General features: G+C 55.2%; 1 protein-coding gene across 9 annotated transcripts in view; it reads left to right on the top strand.

Moving 5' to 3' along the window:
* Positions 1 to 13,888, top strand: part of FNBP1 (formin binding protein 1) — a 97,806-nt gene that overhangs the window by 38,524 nt on the left and 45,394 nt on the right. For all 9 annotated transcript variants that reach the window (XM_044453020.1, XM_044453017.1, XM_044453019.1 and 6 more), the window contains exons 3-5: positions 1,935 to 1,991; positions 2,741 to 2,888; positions 13,372 to 13,434. In XM_044453020.1, coding sequence (XP_044308955.1) covers positions 1,935 to 1,991; positions 2,741 to 2,888; positions 13,372 to 13,434 — 268 coding nt within the window. The remainder of the gene's footprint in view (positions 1 to 1,934; positions 1,992 to 2,740; positions 2,889 to 13,371; positions 13,435 to 13,888) is intronic.

Below are 13,888 nucleotides of genomic sequence, written 5' to 3'. Positions count from 1 at the left end.
CACCTTGAACTTGGGTTTCTGAGACAAAAAGCAGGTTATCAGTGGAACACAACAATTGCATAAATAAAATGATAATTACCAGCAAAAAGTCAGGGTGGATTCCTGGATTCCACCGGCTCCTTAGAAGTTTTCCTTACGATTCTTCATAATATCAAATTCCATTGCGTCTCTTTTCTAAAATCTCCAAGGAAAGTCTTTGAGAGGCATTGCAGAATGTGGCAATGCTACATTTCGTACTTCCTGTGCAATAAATTGTCTTGTTTCCTCTGCTATTTAATTTTACCTCTCCTTTGGGGTTGCGGCTGAGCAGGGGACAAGGTTATGTCTGAGCCAGCTGCTCAGTATACTTAGAAATTGTGTGACACGCTTAGCAAACGAGCCGAGATGTTGAGGGTGGGAGGAACCCTTCGGACTGGCAAAGCACAAAACGTGCACTTGATGCTACCTACCGAATGCACGTATATATTTTTAGATCTGAGTTCTGCAGTGAAAGCCACAGTTTTCACTGGGGAAGGCTAGATTTTTTTAGGAGTGCTCCTAAGTCTGGAGACTTCCATATATCAAGGTCTGGGGTGTGGGACTGCCCCATTTAGTAAGGGGTTGTTTTTAAGGAGCTATACTGCCCCTTGGCTCGAATGCCGGAGAAGCAACACCTGCCGCTTCAAAATAAGCTGCACTGTAATACACAAGTTGCAGTTGAAGCAAACAGTTTTCGTCGTTTTGTTTTATGGAGATCTGCCACTTTGCGAGCATTTCTGTTTGAAGCGGGGGAGAGGCACCCTCGTCAGAGCGATAAACCTCTTGGGTCCCCTTTGTAGCATGTTGAACAGGGTAATACCTTCACGGTCCAACGCAAAGATCGATGCCAAGAGCTGCGCGCTTTCCGCACCTCCAGATCTCTTTTTCAGGCGAGATGTTACGAAGAGCCGCTAGGGCAGCGAGTCACGGGGCCAGGGCGCACAAGCGCTCCGAGGGGGCTCTGCTGGACTCTGTGGTGCTTTCCGCTTTCACTGCCACAAGGACAGAGTTGGGGGGCCGTGGGGTGGATTCCCAGAAAGCCCCGCCCTCCTCCTCTGGTGCTGTCCTCGTCTTGGTGCCGTGCCGGCTTCCCCCCGGCAAGGCCTCCACACCCCTCCCACGGCTTGCCTGCCAGCACCAGCGCCTGCACGCCGAGTTTGGGGTCTCGGAGCCTTCGGCCCCACCTGAATCGCAAGAGGCCGTCTCTGTCGCTGCAGCGCGGCCCCAAGAGCATCTCCGAGATGGAATTCGGTCCCTGGACTGAAGGCGGTCCAAGGCCCTTTCCCAAAGGCTGCTGGGAAGGAGAGGGGCAGCAGGCAGCCCTGGATGCTGCATTTCTGGGGGGGAGCAGAAGCGCAAAAAACAGAGCGAACTAGAAGGCCCTCCCGGTCCATCTAGTCGGACCCCCGGCTCCAGCTGCCTCGGCTCACGATACGCCTGCTGTGTAAGCGCAGAACCTTTTCCATCCCAGGCGAACCAGCCTGGCCCCTCACCTGGGGGATCCAGAAAGAGGAGTCAGGGTGGTGCCCTTTATGTCAGCACGGCCAGAGGGGCAGAGATGGAAGAGCCCGTGCAGTCAGCTCAGATCATTTTCTGGAGTGGCTGGAGAGGACGAACACCCAGAAAAAAGGAAGGCAGGGTGCACGTCACGTTCCGGGGGTCTGCAGCATCCCATAAGCTTTCCCCCTTCCTGCCCCACCTCACTTTTGGTGATGCCTGAAGAAGAGAACTGGAAATCCCAACTGCTCTGAGTTGTCCTAGCAAAGCTATTATGTACATCGATTCTGGCAAGTTTTGTGCAGGCAACACGGCTTGCTGGCGTGTTTGATCATTAGATATTTATGCATGTGTGTCGGTGGACACATCGAAAGGCAATTTATTAACACTTACCTTATTCTCTTTTTATTTCATGTTAGGAACCTTTCAAAGAAATACCAGCCCAAAAAGAACTCCAAAGAAGAGGATGAATACAAGTATGTTTCCATAAAAAATGTTTCTGAACGATTTCTGGAATGGGACTGACACAGAGTAAATCAATATTCAGGCCACCTTTTTCATCACATTCCAGCATTCAAAGTATTTTGTGATGGAAATGGATGACCAGCATCCATATGGAGCAGTGTTGTGCAGTGGTCAGAGTGTTGGATGGGGTTGGGAGGCCTGGGCTTGAGTCCCCACTTGGTGATGAGGCTCACCAGCCGTCTTTAACCCAGTCGCTGCCTCTCAGCCTGATCTACCTCACAGGGTTGTTGTGAGGAGGACCATGCAAGGTGCCTGGGTTTTTCTGCGTGGTGAAAAAAGGATAGATACAAATGCAACACTGTGTTAATGTCTGGCAGTGCAGTCATGGCAGACCACCCTGCCAGCCATCTTCCCCAGCACACTGCCTCTGATACTGGAGGTAGCCTAGAGATTCCCAGACTCCATTTTGGGAAAGCTCTTGTGGGCTTCATACCTGAGGGTAATGTGGCCAAAGGCAGAAAGAATGGGACACAAACACCAAAAAGTTTAGCTCACAGCTTTTTTGCAAAGCCCCCTTTTTCCTTTTTTTGAATCCAGGTGAAAACCTGCACAAAAGCCAGGTAACCCCCAAACAAGCAGCTGCTGTGGGGCTGGGAAGGGTGCGGGCCGCCAGGCTGGGGCAGAACTGGCCCTTGGAGCCCCCTTTTCCAGGGGCAAAATGCAGCATTGAGATGTCCTCGCGTGTCTTTGCCTCTTTCAGGTACTCGTCATGTTGCGCCTTCTTAGCCACCTTGAACGAAATGAACGACTACGCCGGGCAGCACGAGGTCATTTCGGAGAACATCACCGCCCAGATCACCACTGCGCTGGCCCGCTACGTGCAAGAACTGAAGCAAGAGAGAAAAGCGGTAATGCCGTTTCCTCAGCAAACCATTTCCAATTCATGAGGTTTTGCCTTGGATTTATTTAACTTTATATCCCCCCCCCCCGGCCAATTGCAAAGATTCAGTAAGGAAAAGGGCATTGGCCTGCTCTTTGCTCCAGTAAGACGGAATCCCCCCCCGCTTTTTTAATCAAGTGGAAATGTTGAACTACCTGCACCTGTTGCTGATATAAATCAGAGTCCCAAAAGCTGATTCTAGTCAGTCACTGAGTGTTTCGATATTCTCTCCCTGCAGACTAGACAAAGTCTGAGGCCGAACGAGATTCAGTGAACGGGTTCGCTCCAGCATATGGCAGCCTGCAGGGGTGGCTGGGAAATCCTGAAGAGATTCAAATGAATTTGAATTTCTCTGAATCAGACTCACGGATTTCTCAGCAGCATGGCTTTCCCCAAGTCTCACAGATTCTGTGGACCGTCACATGTTATTACTGGAAATGTATGCAAATCACTTACCAAAAAAAAAAAAAAAAAGAAAATGTGCATTTTTCCTATATAGACTATAAGTGAAAATGTGCATTTGGGGTAAGAACATTTGTGAATCTGCAAGGAGTTCTGGGTTTTTGGAACTGCAGATTTGCACAAATGCGTGTGAACCCGCATTTGGGGAAAGGCCCAAGAATCCAATTCCATCAGCGAGCGGGAGGCAGAGTGCGATGCACCGGGCAGCCCTCAAATGGGACAAGCTGTTAGCAAAGTCCCCGCAGCCCAGCGGCCAGGGATCAGACAATATGCTGCAGCGGAAGGCGCTGGAGACCGTGCATCAGCCGCCCGCCGCCCGTCCTTCGCTCCAGTCCTGGAAGAGTCTTTGGCAAGGGAGAAAGGGGTCAGGGTCACCGGAACCAGTAACATGCAGGCAGGAAGAGCTGGAGCCCGTCTTCTGCGAGGGAAGGTGGAAACCTTTGGGGACTTGAAGCTCAGAGGCACAAAGCGGGGAACACAGCTGAGGCTTATGGAACAATCTGCGGTGCGGCGCAAGGGTGCCAGACCTTGTGGCCCCGGCCCACCCCCGGCCCACCGGCACCCCCAGAGGGCCTCACCCTGTCGGTTGGCCACCAGTCCTTTCGTGGATTCCCACCATCTCTCCATTCTGAAGAGGTGAGCTGCCTCCTCAAGGCCAGCTTGAGGTTGGGCTTCAGGTCCCCGGCCCTGAGAGCCTGGAGCCGGCGTTTTGCCCGTGCGCCTTTGCCCCCCGCCACCACCACCACGCGGCCCACGGAAGCCTCTCCCGGTTTGGAGGGAAAGAGTTCCGGGGGTCCCAGGATTGCCCCCGCCACCACCGCCACGCGGCCCACGGAAGCCTCTCCCGGTTTGGAGGGAAAGAGTTCCGGGGGTCCCAGGATTGCCCCCGCCACCACCGCCACACGGCCCACGGAAGCCTCTCCCGGTTTGGAGGGAAAGAGTTCCGGGGGTCCCAGGACTGCCCTGCCAGTGCCGCCAGCTGCATGCTATGATGCAGCAGGCCCGGGAAAGGGCCGGGGTCCCTGGGATCTTGCCGTGGCGAGCAGAGCGGGAGCTCTGGCCCGGGATCCCCGCGGCTGGCTTGGCGTGGAGGCAGACACGTCTGCGGGCGGCTCGTCTCAGTTTGCAGGCGCTCTAGAGGGGCGAGTGCTGAGCAGGCGGCTCTCCTCCCGGGCGCTCAGTGCCCCCACCCCGGCTCCGTGCCGGCACAGGCTCTCGTTGTTCCCTTGCCACAGAGCATCAATAATGCATTGGCGCTTGCCAGCGGCGCCGTCGGAGATGACGGCTGTTGGTGTGATCTGGCGCGGCGGGGGGCGGGGGGGGCTGCAGCAAATGAGAGGTTTCGGGTTTCCAGGGGGAATTCTCCTGCCTCCCTTTCTGCATGGAAACCTGCAATTAGCTCCCAGTTGAAAAGGGAATGATTAGAACCTTAGAATATTAAGTTGATCTGCAGCAGAAAGTGCTTGTGCTTTACACGGAGGGAAGGGGGGCAGCCCGCCAACAGAATCCCTGCGTCTGACTCACGGCTGACTTGAATTCCCGCTTCTGCTTATCCTGAATCTCCAAAGCACGGAATTTGTTTCCATTTCCATGGGATTCCACCTGGCTTTGGCATGAACCCAGAAAAGAGCACTCTGAGCGAGCGCAGGGGGCGCATCTCTCTCCACACCCCGCCACCCAAGGGTGCAGACCCTTTTTCAGCCCGAGGGCTGGATTCTGCGGTGGGATGGGCAGGGCCCAAAAGCAGAAGGGATGGGGCAGAACACCCCCGGATACGAGCATGTTCCGTCTGCCACATTCCCCCTTGCAATTGTTTGGTGGCTTCGCAGCTTTTGAGCAGCTTCCCTCTCATTCCAAAAGGTTGAAATGTCCCCCCGAAAGTTCAGCTCCTAGACGCCAGAATTTTAAGCTAGAAAGTGCTGAAACCTGGGGGTTGGGCCCCTCCACCTTGGCCATCAGGGCTCAGTGCTGGCATGCTCTCCCAAGGGCTTTTCAGAATGGAGCACGGCCACACGCGTAACGCTGAGCAAGCGGATCTAAGCCAGGCTTGGCAGGAGAGGAGAGTGGAATCGCAGGGGCAGGACAGCAGACAGGAACACGCCTCGCAGATCTGCCGAGAGCGACTCTGACTAGATGCAGGCGAATGAGTGAAATCGTTCCGTTTCTTAAGGACAATGTGAAGTCAGACCAGAGACCCCGGCAGTGGGGAGCTGAGCATTTTTGACTTCTTGTCTCTTGCCTGTCAGTGTATGAGAGATTTCTTTCAGGTCATTTTAAATCCGGGTTTACCCAGTTCACGCCTTCTGGAGCAAACCTAGATTTGGTTGCAATCTGTAGTGGAGGTCTGAATATTTCCAATCTTGCAATACGATTAGGGAATTTCTTCACACCCCCAGAAAAGGATTCAACAGGATGCGTTTATTAGGAATATGCGCATGAAAAATGGCGTGCTATTGGAAAAGCACACGCCAATGTGCTTTCATCAATGGGGTAAGAACGGGTTCATGTCAAAGGCGGGCACATCAGACACATCCCTAGGACAAGAAACACCAAAATGTGGTTTTTCGTGTGGAAAGGGGGAAAGGTGTGCTGCCTGAAACGCTCTTGGGCCTTGATGCCCCTCAAGATGGACTTCAGGGCGTTTTGGTCTGCTCAAGATTTGCTGGTCTGCGTGTCACGGCCTTTCAGGTCAGAGGTTTTCCTGCCTCCTCCTCCTCCTCCTCCTCCTCCTCCTCGAGGGTTTCTGTTTGTGAGGCTGTGAACAAACGAGGGATTGGGGCTGAGCGCTCCGCACTCTCTCCCCCCTTCAGGGTTAAGCACAAGAATTTTCTTCCAATTAACAGGCTTTTCTTCTGCTAAACTGCAAATGAGCAAAGCTGGTGAAGGCTACAGATGAATCATTCCACAGAAATCAATAACAACCGAAAAACAGGTTGCGTTGGCTTTTTATACCATCCGTCCCTTGATGCAACGCAGCCCAGCTGAAAGTTGATTTCGGACTGATCATATTTGGGCAATGCCTTCCCCTCCTCACAGTCAGAATCCCCCAGACCAAGCCGCTGAAGGTTGTTGAGGGGATAAAGGATGCCCGAGTTTAGTGTGCGTCGAATAGCAGCAGGTGTTGCTGTGTGAAAGGGGCGGGCCTTGCTCCTTTTTCTCCTCTCCTTTGCCGATCGACTGCAGATCGTTCGGAGATCCTACCAGACAGGATCCTGAGCTGCTTCCCACACCCCAAGGCTGTGCCCTCACGAAGGCCGGCCTCCCCACAGAATGCATTTATGTGTCAATTCAAAGCTTTCGTAGACCATCTATGGCGTCTCAGGATGGTTTCAACAAGCAACAGACGAAATGGCACAGCATCCATTTAGGCCCTCATGGGCCCCGGTGCCCCTGACCTAGTGCCCTTACGGTGGACTGGACTGTAGCTCCCAGAATTCTGGGCCACTAGCCACAATGGCAGGGGCTGATGGTGGTTGAAGTCCTGAGTCAGAAAAGGCTGCTGTAGCCAAAGGTCTCGGAAAGCTTTGGAAAGAAAGAGTTAGCATGTATGATGAGGTTGAGGCGTTCCCTCCTGAGAGTAGGCAAATCCGTCCCAGATTCCGAGTCCAGCGGACGGCCTGATTCTCTTCTTCCGGCACCATCTCCCCAGTGTACGAAATCAGATAAAGGCCTCCAGTAGTCCTGTCAGCTCCCCTGGGAAGGCCTTCAGCTCCCTGCTGAGACAACACCTGCCTGTAGTCCTCACTGGAGCACGGGCCACTTGGAGCTGTCCGTGGTGCCACTTTATTCCTGCCTTGATCTTGCTTTCAGCTTCCCCTGTGGGCCTCCCAGGAGCACAGCATGCGACCTGCACGGGGCAAACTGGCTTTGATCCTGAGCCACCACTGCTCTGCACCTGGTCCTCTCGCCTGGGCTTGCGATTCTAGCAAAACCTTTCTGCCCCATTCCTGACACGTGGCCTCTCCCAAGGAAGGTCCCAGCTGTGTCTAATGGTTTGGAAGGGGATGGGCTGGAGAGTTGAGCTTTTCATCCACCCACTGGATGTTTCTAAAGATGGCGGGATAATACAATGGAAACGGCTCATTCTCTGGCTTGGTGCCCAGGAAAACCATTAAATGGCGAGCAAGTCCCTAAAGAAGGTTTCTCTGCATGGACCAATACACAGTCCTTCCCTGTGAGCTCCTTTGCTCTGTGGCATTGAAGGGCTTTGATCCAAAAATAGAGAGAATTATTAATGATATGCTTGACTAAAGGTAGACGGAAATGGGTCTGAGCGGGGGCAGGGTTGGCTGTGCCCGGACAGGTGTGCGTTGCTCTGCGTTGGCGCCTCTGCCCACCTGTGTTTGCCTGTTTCCATGCAGGTTGCTTTCAGGGGCAGGTGGGCTTGGTGTGCAGGGTCAGGAAAGGACTTGCTCCGTGCCACATGTTTGACTTGGCTTTGCTGTACTGCGAGGCGAGCCAAGACTCGGTTCCCCTTTGGAATTTGCACTTCTGTTTCTCATGGGGTTCTCCAGGCAGAAAGTTAATACTGAATGGACAGAGCAGAGCACAATCACATTTTAAAAATCCACTACAGTAGAGAAGCGTTTAAAGGAAGGGTGTGTGAGGAATCCTGCTCGCTTTCCAAGAAAGGACCAAGCAGGAGAAGTCTCTGTGTGCGAGAGGAACAGACACCCGCAAGCTTCAGTGCATCTCACATCTAAAGTATACATTAAGCGAAGATGCATTTAAGAGCGTTAAGAAGACAAAACTCGCTTACCAATTATAATGAACACTTTAGAAAGAATTCTCAAAGACTGGGGCAAACTGAACCGGAGACTAGGGAAATCCTGAAGGATTAAGGTATACTGAACTTAATGTTGGGAAAGTGAGAAACCGGGAGAGACCAAAATTGACGGATGGATTCATCCCTACTTCGGCTCCGGGCCGAGGGCTGCGAAGGATCACCTTACATGATGATTATTTTGCTATCGCATGGCATGTGTACCCCACCTTTTCTCCTCTTGTGGCGAACGCTGGTCAGCTTTGCTCCCAAGCCCTGCAGGCTTTGGGTGTTCAGACTTGGCATTACTCCTGGACATGGGCTTCCCGCCAGCCCAGGTGGGAAAGTGCATCTCTAGAAAAATGTGCAGTGAAAGGGACCTCTGCCTCCCCCAACTGTTGCTCCTTTCTTCATTTCGCAAGATCTTCATGCCGCTTGTCCTTTAAAAATGAAATAAGACCCCAAAGCGGTTCACAAGGAAATGCCGTAAAACCAGCTGGCAGCACAGGGAGTCTCATGGAAATGGCCAGGCGTGCCACCTTCTCCCCAGCAAGCGATGGGCTTTCAGCTGCTGCTGGAAGCGCTTCCCTCTCGCAGCCCATCTGATCTCAGGGGAGGGGTCGTTCCAGATGGGAGGGGCCACCACAGAGAATGCCCTTCCCTGTCCCCCGGTGAAACGGCTCTCGGGGGCCCCGCGCAGGGAGTAGGGCTGCCCCCTCGGAGCCCAGCAGCCGGGGCAGCCTCTGTGAGGGACGGCAGCCGCCACCGATGCCCAGAAGGGTTCCGCCTAAGACGTCAGCATGAAAATAATAAACTCTCGCTTCAACAAAGATTATTTCTCTGTTGGCTGGTCAATCTAAACGGAGGCCGTGGGAACAATCGGGGCTTGTTCCTTCGGTGCGCATAAGGCTCTCTCTGTCATGGCCTCGTGCGAGTGAGGCGCTTCACATGATCCCCACTCAGCACCGTAGCACAGGCGGCCTGCGCTGCCCCGGCCCCCGACCCCGAGCGCATCTCCGCAGTTGCCTCTTCCTCTCAGAGGCAGCGTGCACCATCTCTCCCGCGCAGGCGGAGAGCCCAGCCCTCCTCCGCTTGGGGGGCGCTGGTTGGCGGTGCCTGCAGAAGCAAGCCAGGATGTGGGGGGCTGAGCGGGGTCTCAGCCTTGCTGCTGCTCTTCCATGGGGCAGCCCTCCTGCTCGCCTGCCCCCCGCTCCAGCCCAGGCAGCAGAGGTGGGGCCTGCTCTGTGCCCACCAAGCAAGCGGTGGCGAGGGGCAGGGCTCCCTCTGTGGGGGCCCTTGAAGCCGTCCTGCCCAGGGCCCTCCCAAACCCCGGACTGGGGTGCTTTGATACGCTGTGCCGCTCCACAGCCCTTCGCGTGGCGTCGCACCGGCAGGTCTCTCTCCCGCGCACGGTGCGACTCTGCTGCTTTCCCCGCTGCTCTGCCGGCGTTGGGGGGCCGCGGGGCCTGGCGACCCACTGAGGAGGAGCCACACCAGCTGAGGGCCACAGCCGGGGGGCCCACAGAAGTGTCTTGCCCAAGGGCGCCCACAGCCTGGAGCCAGCGGTGCAGACGGCGGGGTGTCCCTCGCGCTGGGCAGCAATTCCACTGAATTCCGCTCTGCTCCCTGTTCTCATACCGGAATGCCTCCCGCTCGGCGTATTCCAAATCTCCCGGTAAGGGGCTTGCGCTTTTCCTACTTGGGAGCACGGGGGCCACTCCTGCGCCCCTGCTCTGCGCGCGTGCCTCCTGGCCGGAGACACGCCTGCGATCCGGGGGGTGTGGCAGGAGCCAGACTCCAGTGGAGCGGCCCGGCTCAGCTCCCCTTGCTTGCACGAGGCCTGACTGCTCCCCTCCCGTATCTGTAAATCCGGGGATGAGGACGCAGACCTCGCTTTTCGGAGAACTATCAGGACAGTGTGGGAGGGAGATGTGTGCACCAGGCTGAGTGCTCCTGAAAGCGAAAAGCTGGCTCTTGCGAGAAGGACGCACACATGCCTTTTCTCAGAGCACAAAATGCATTTGGCATCTGCGGTGTTGTGCCCATTTTACAGATGGAGAACCATGTCCATGCCAGACTTTCAAGGAGGACGTGAAGCCCCAGTCTGCAAAGTCCAAGGCCAGGTGCTGGATAGCACTGGGGTCATTTGAAGTGGCTGGTTTGAAGAACTGTCATTAGGCTGGACGTCCACATGGTGGGCGTGTCGTGAGCGAAGCCGGCTGGTGCCAGAGGTCAGACTAGATGGCCCGGGAGAACCCTTCTGACTCGCTCTGTTTCTATGTTTCTAACTGTCCTTGTGAAGCGAGTCTGGATCCGTCGCTTCCCAGTTGCTTAAAAAACCCACAGCCTCGCTTCGCAGTGACACAGCTGCAGAAATCTCTCTGAATATTTAGCAGGGATGTTGCATGTCACATGGTTTCCTATTTTGCGCCTGATGCGTAAAATAGATTTGCCGCGTGATAGGAATGAATGATGTGGCGAAAATAAATCCCTTTTTATGGCCATGTTTTTCTCAGAGGCTCATGAGTGAAAAACGGGGCTTGTGCCTGTTATTCTCTCGTATTTAGAAAGAAATCAGGTTGCTGGATTGCTTTAAAAACATATTACTCCCTTTTCTCCGTCTCTGTTTTTGTTAATCCTTCCTTTTAGCATCTCATTCCAACCTTCTGAGATATTTATATATATAAATAAGAGAGAGCTTTTCTGCAGCTGCCACTGAAAAGGTTTCTAGGAACGCTGCTCCAGGACTATTTTCTTTCTTCTACGTCTTCAGAGCAGAGTTTTGCGACCTGAAAAATGAGATTTATGGATCACATTCAATTAAAGTCTCTTTTGTTGCCCAGACAGCTATTCCAGATGTGGAAAATATGAAGGCCGCTCCTCAGATCTTTTTCTTTGCTTTCCTTTTGTGCCCCTCACCTTCTTTTTATTGCCTGAAGGATTCCATATTTGGGGAAATCGAGCAAACCAAGGCGCGAGCAGACCCCCCGGCCCACAAAACCTTAGGATCAGATGCGAGGCTCTGTGCCTCCCGGGGACCAGGCGTCCTCCCGCAGCAGCCCCACACACGCGGCGAGGGTGAGAGCGCCTCCTGGCAAGCTGCCGGCATTGAGCGGGTGGCACTCCCTGGCGCAAGGACCTCTCCGTGTCCTCTCGCCTGCCTCCCGAAAGCTTTCTCTCCGTTGTGCTGCTCCCCCACCCTTGCTGTAGCTGCTCAGCCGCTGATTCCCGGGGGCTTTTTAAAATGTAGGACTGTTGAGGGCAGGAAAGCTCCAGGAAACCCCAGGGAGGGCAGAGGGGGCGGCCGCCATTCCCCAGGACTCAGGCAGTGCTTTGGCAGAGGATGGGAAGTGGCACGAGCGTGCTTCAGCGGACACTCTGCCTATGCCCAGTGGCACTATAGCCATTTATGTTATTTCTTCCCCCGTCACACTCTTGATCTCTGCACCTTTAGATGCAGAACAGGCACGGGGGAGGGGGTGGGGGGACCGCAGGGGGCCATGCAGTGAAGTGTGAGAACTGGAGGCAACAGACGCAAGAGAGAGCATGTTTCCACACAGCCCACCCTGACATTGTCGCCGCCTGCAGGCTCTCGCACATCTTGGCAGGCACGCGGATGTGCCCGCGAGCGACTCCGAGAAGGAGGGATTCGGGTGCGAGGCGGTCTCACGGCCACCCCTCTCCAGAGTGTTCCTATGCTCTAGCCCCCAAGTGGCCGGGGAAGAGCGGAGCGTTATCTTTCCAGAGCACTCCACTGTGGCTCAGGGTGTGTGTTTTGCTAAGGAAAGTTTTTTGGGCACGTGGTGAGAGAGGCTGGCACAGGACGCGTGTCTCCAGAATTAGTGGGAAGCGCCGGCTACTCCGGGGCCGAGGTTTTGCCAAGCCTCGAGCTGCGCTGCCTTGCCTTGCCTTGCCTTTTATGGCCTTGGTTCGGGGCTGATAGAGGGCGCCTTGGCCGAGCTCCTCGCTCAAACGGCAGCGGCAGGGCAGCGGGAGGAAGCCAAGGGGAAGGGCTTGCTGGCCCTGCAGGCCCTGCCCGGGAGGGGAACGCCGCTCCCTCAGGTTAAGAGGTTGCTAGGGAGGGAAAAATCAACAGAAGTCAAATTCGGGGAGCGTCTCTTAGCGGATGGGGGGCATGGAAGGCCCCCCTGCACACACGGAAGCCTCCGCAGCAGATGGTAGACCAACTTCTCCGTCTCCGCCGAAAGCTAAAGGAGTGCAAGCAGATGGAGTTGGCATCTTTGCTTTGGTTATTTTTGCGTCTGTGCTCTGTTTAAACTATCTCAGAGGTCCGACGGTCTGTTCTTGGGCGGGCTTTTTCCTCAACGAACGATGTACGCAAGCACAACCGCGAGACCCTCGTTTTGGCCGCTTTTTGCGTGCCGAGGGGCCGGTGGGTGGGTTGCGGGTGCTCCCCGCCAGCCCCTCAGGAGGCACTCATGACGTTGCCCAGCCTGAATCTCGGGGGGGGGGGGGCAAAGCCCACGGGACCGTTCTCATGGGCAGGCCCTGGAGAAGTGGTGGGCTCTGGGTGCCCGGGGTTTGTGGGAGAGGCTCACGTTCTGCAGGGTGAGGGGGGCCAGTCCAGAGTTTGACATCCTTCCAAGCTGTACTGGGGCTGCAGTCAGAGGGAGCCCACTAAAAAAGTACATTTCCGCTCCTCCCCGTTCCCTTGTGTCTTTTCTAAGGGGCAGCCTTGTTCTGCAGCTCGCATGTCAACCACTCCAGGAACCTTTCGAACTAAGCAGCAGAATCCACATGCTTAACTAAGTGTCGTCCTCACCATCGTTGATGTTGTTTAAAGTGTGTTTCCCCCTCTCTGGCCAAAAAAAAAGCTTCCGGACTGGCCTGGAGCACAATACAGAATGAGATGGTCCTTTCCTTCAGGCGAGCAGACAGGACAGAAAAGGAGAAGGGGAGGGGAGGGAGGAGGAAAAAGCAAGCCCCCGCCACAGCCATGCTCAAAGCTTACAGACGCGCCAGAGGTGGGACAGAAACAGGCAGCTTGCTGGGACGAGGGACAGCCAGGGCATGGCTGGTCTTCCAAGGGAGCTGACGGAGCAGGCTCCTTCCCCTGCTTTTCCTCTCTTTGACCTTCCAAGAACAGTGTCACAGGCAGAGCGAGGAGCCAAAGGTCCGGTCCAATCCTCCCCTCGCCTCGCCTCGCCTCGCCTTGCCTCGCCTTGCCTCGCATGGGCCACTAATGCTTTCTCCTGTCTCCCCGCAGCACTTCCACGATGGACGGAAGGCTCAGCAGCATATCGAGACTTGCTGGAAACAGCTCGAGTCGGTGGGTGCAAAGCCATCCTGCCCCAGTTCCGATGCTCAGGCATTCACGGGGCTCGCGTCGGAGGGGCACGAGGGGGAGGGAAGGAAAACTGAGGGGTTCCAGCAGCAGGAAGGCCTCTCCCTTCGCCCAGGTCACCCCTTGGAAGCCCTGGGGTCTCCGGGTGCCAGAAGAGGTTCTTGTTCATGCTGTGTGTTTAGCGTGACTTCCAGGCTGCTGTCTCAAGGCTAAAAAATAATATAAAACTGCAAACAGATACGGTAGCAAAGCAGTACATGCGTCTGGGCCTTGGGAGCGATGTGCGGCGACGCCATGGAAGCAGAGCGCACAGGGACGGAGCCCGAGGACCCTGTTAGCCGCCCCACATTCGGTTGTTTTTAAACACCCTGCTCTGAACGGTCAGCACGTCTTCCTCGGGGCCAGTCCTCTGCATGGTGAGACAAGAAAGAAAGCCTCG

The sequence above is a fragment of the Varanus komodoensis genome, unplaced genomic scaffold (assembly GCF_004798865.1).
Source record: "Varanus komodoensis strain SLA01 unplaced genomic scaffold, ASM479886v1 scaffold77, whole genome shotgun sequence".
In the NCBI taxonomy this organism is placed as follows: Eukaryota; Metazoa; Chordata; class Lepidosauria; order Squamata; family Varanidae; genus Varanus; species Varanus komodoensis.
This window is presented reverse-complemented; position numbering and strand designations above follow the sequence as displayed.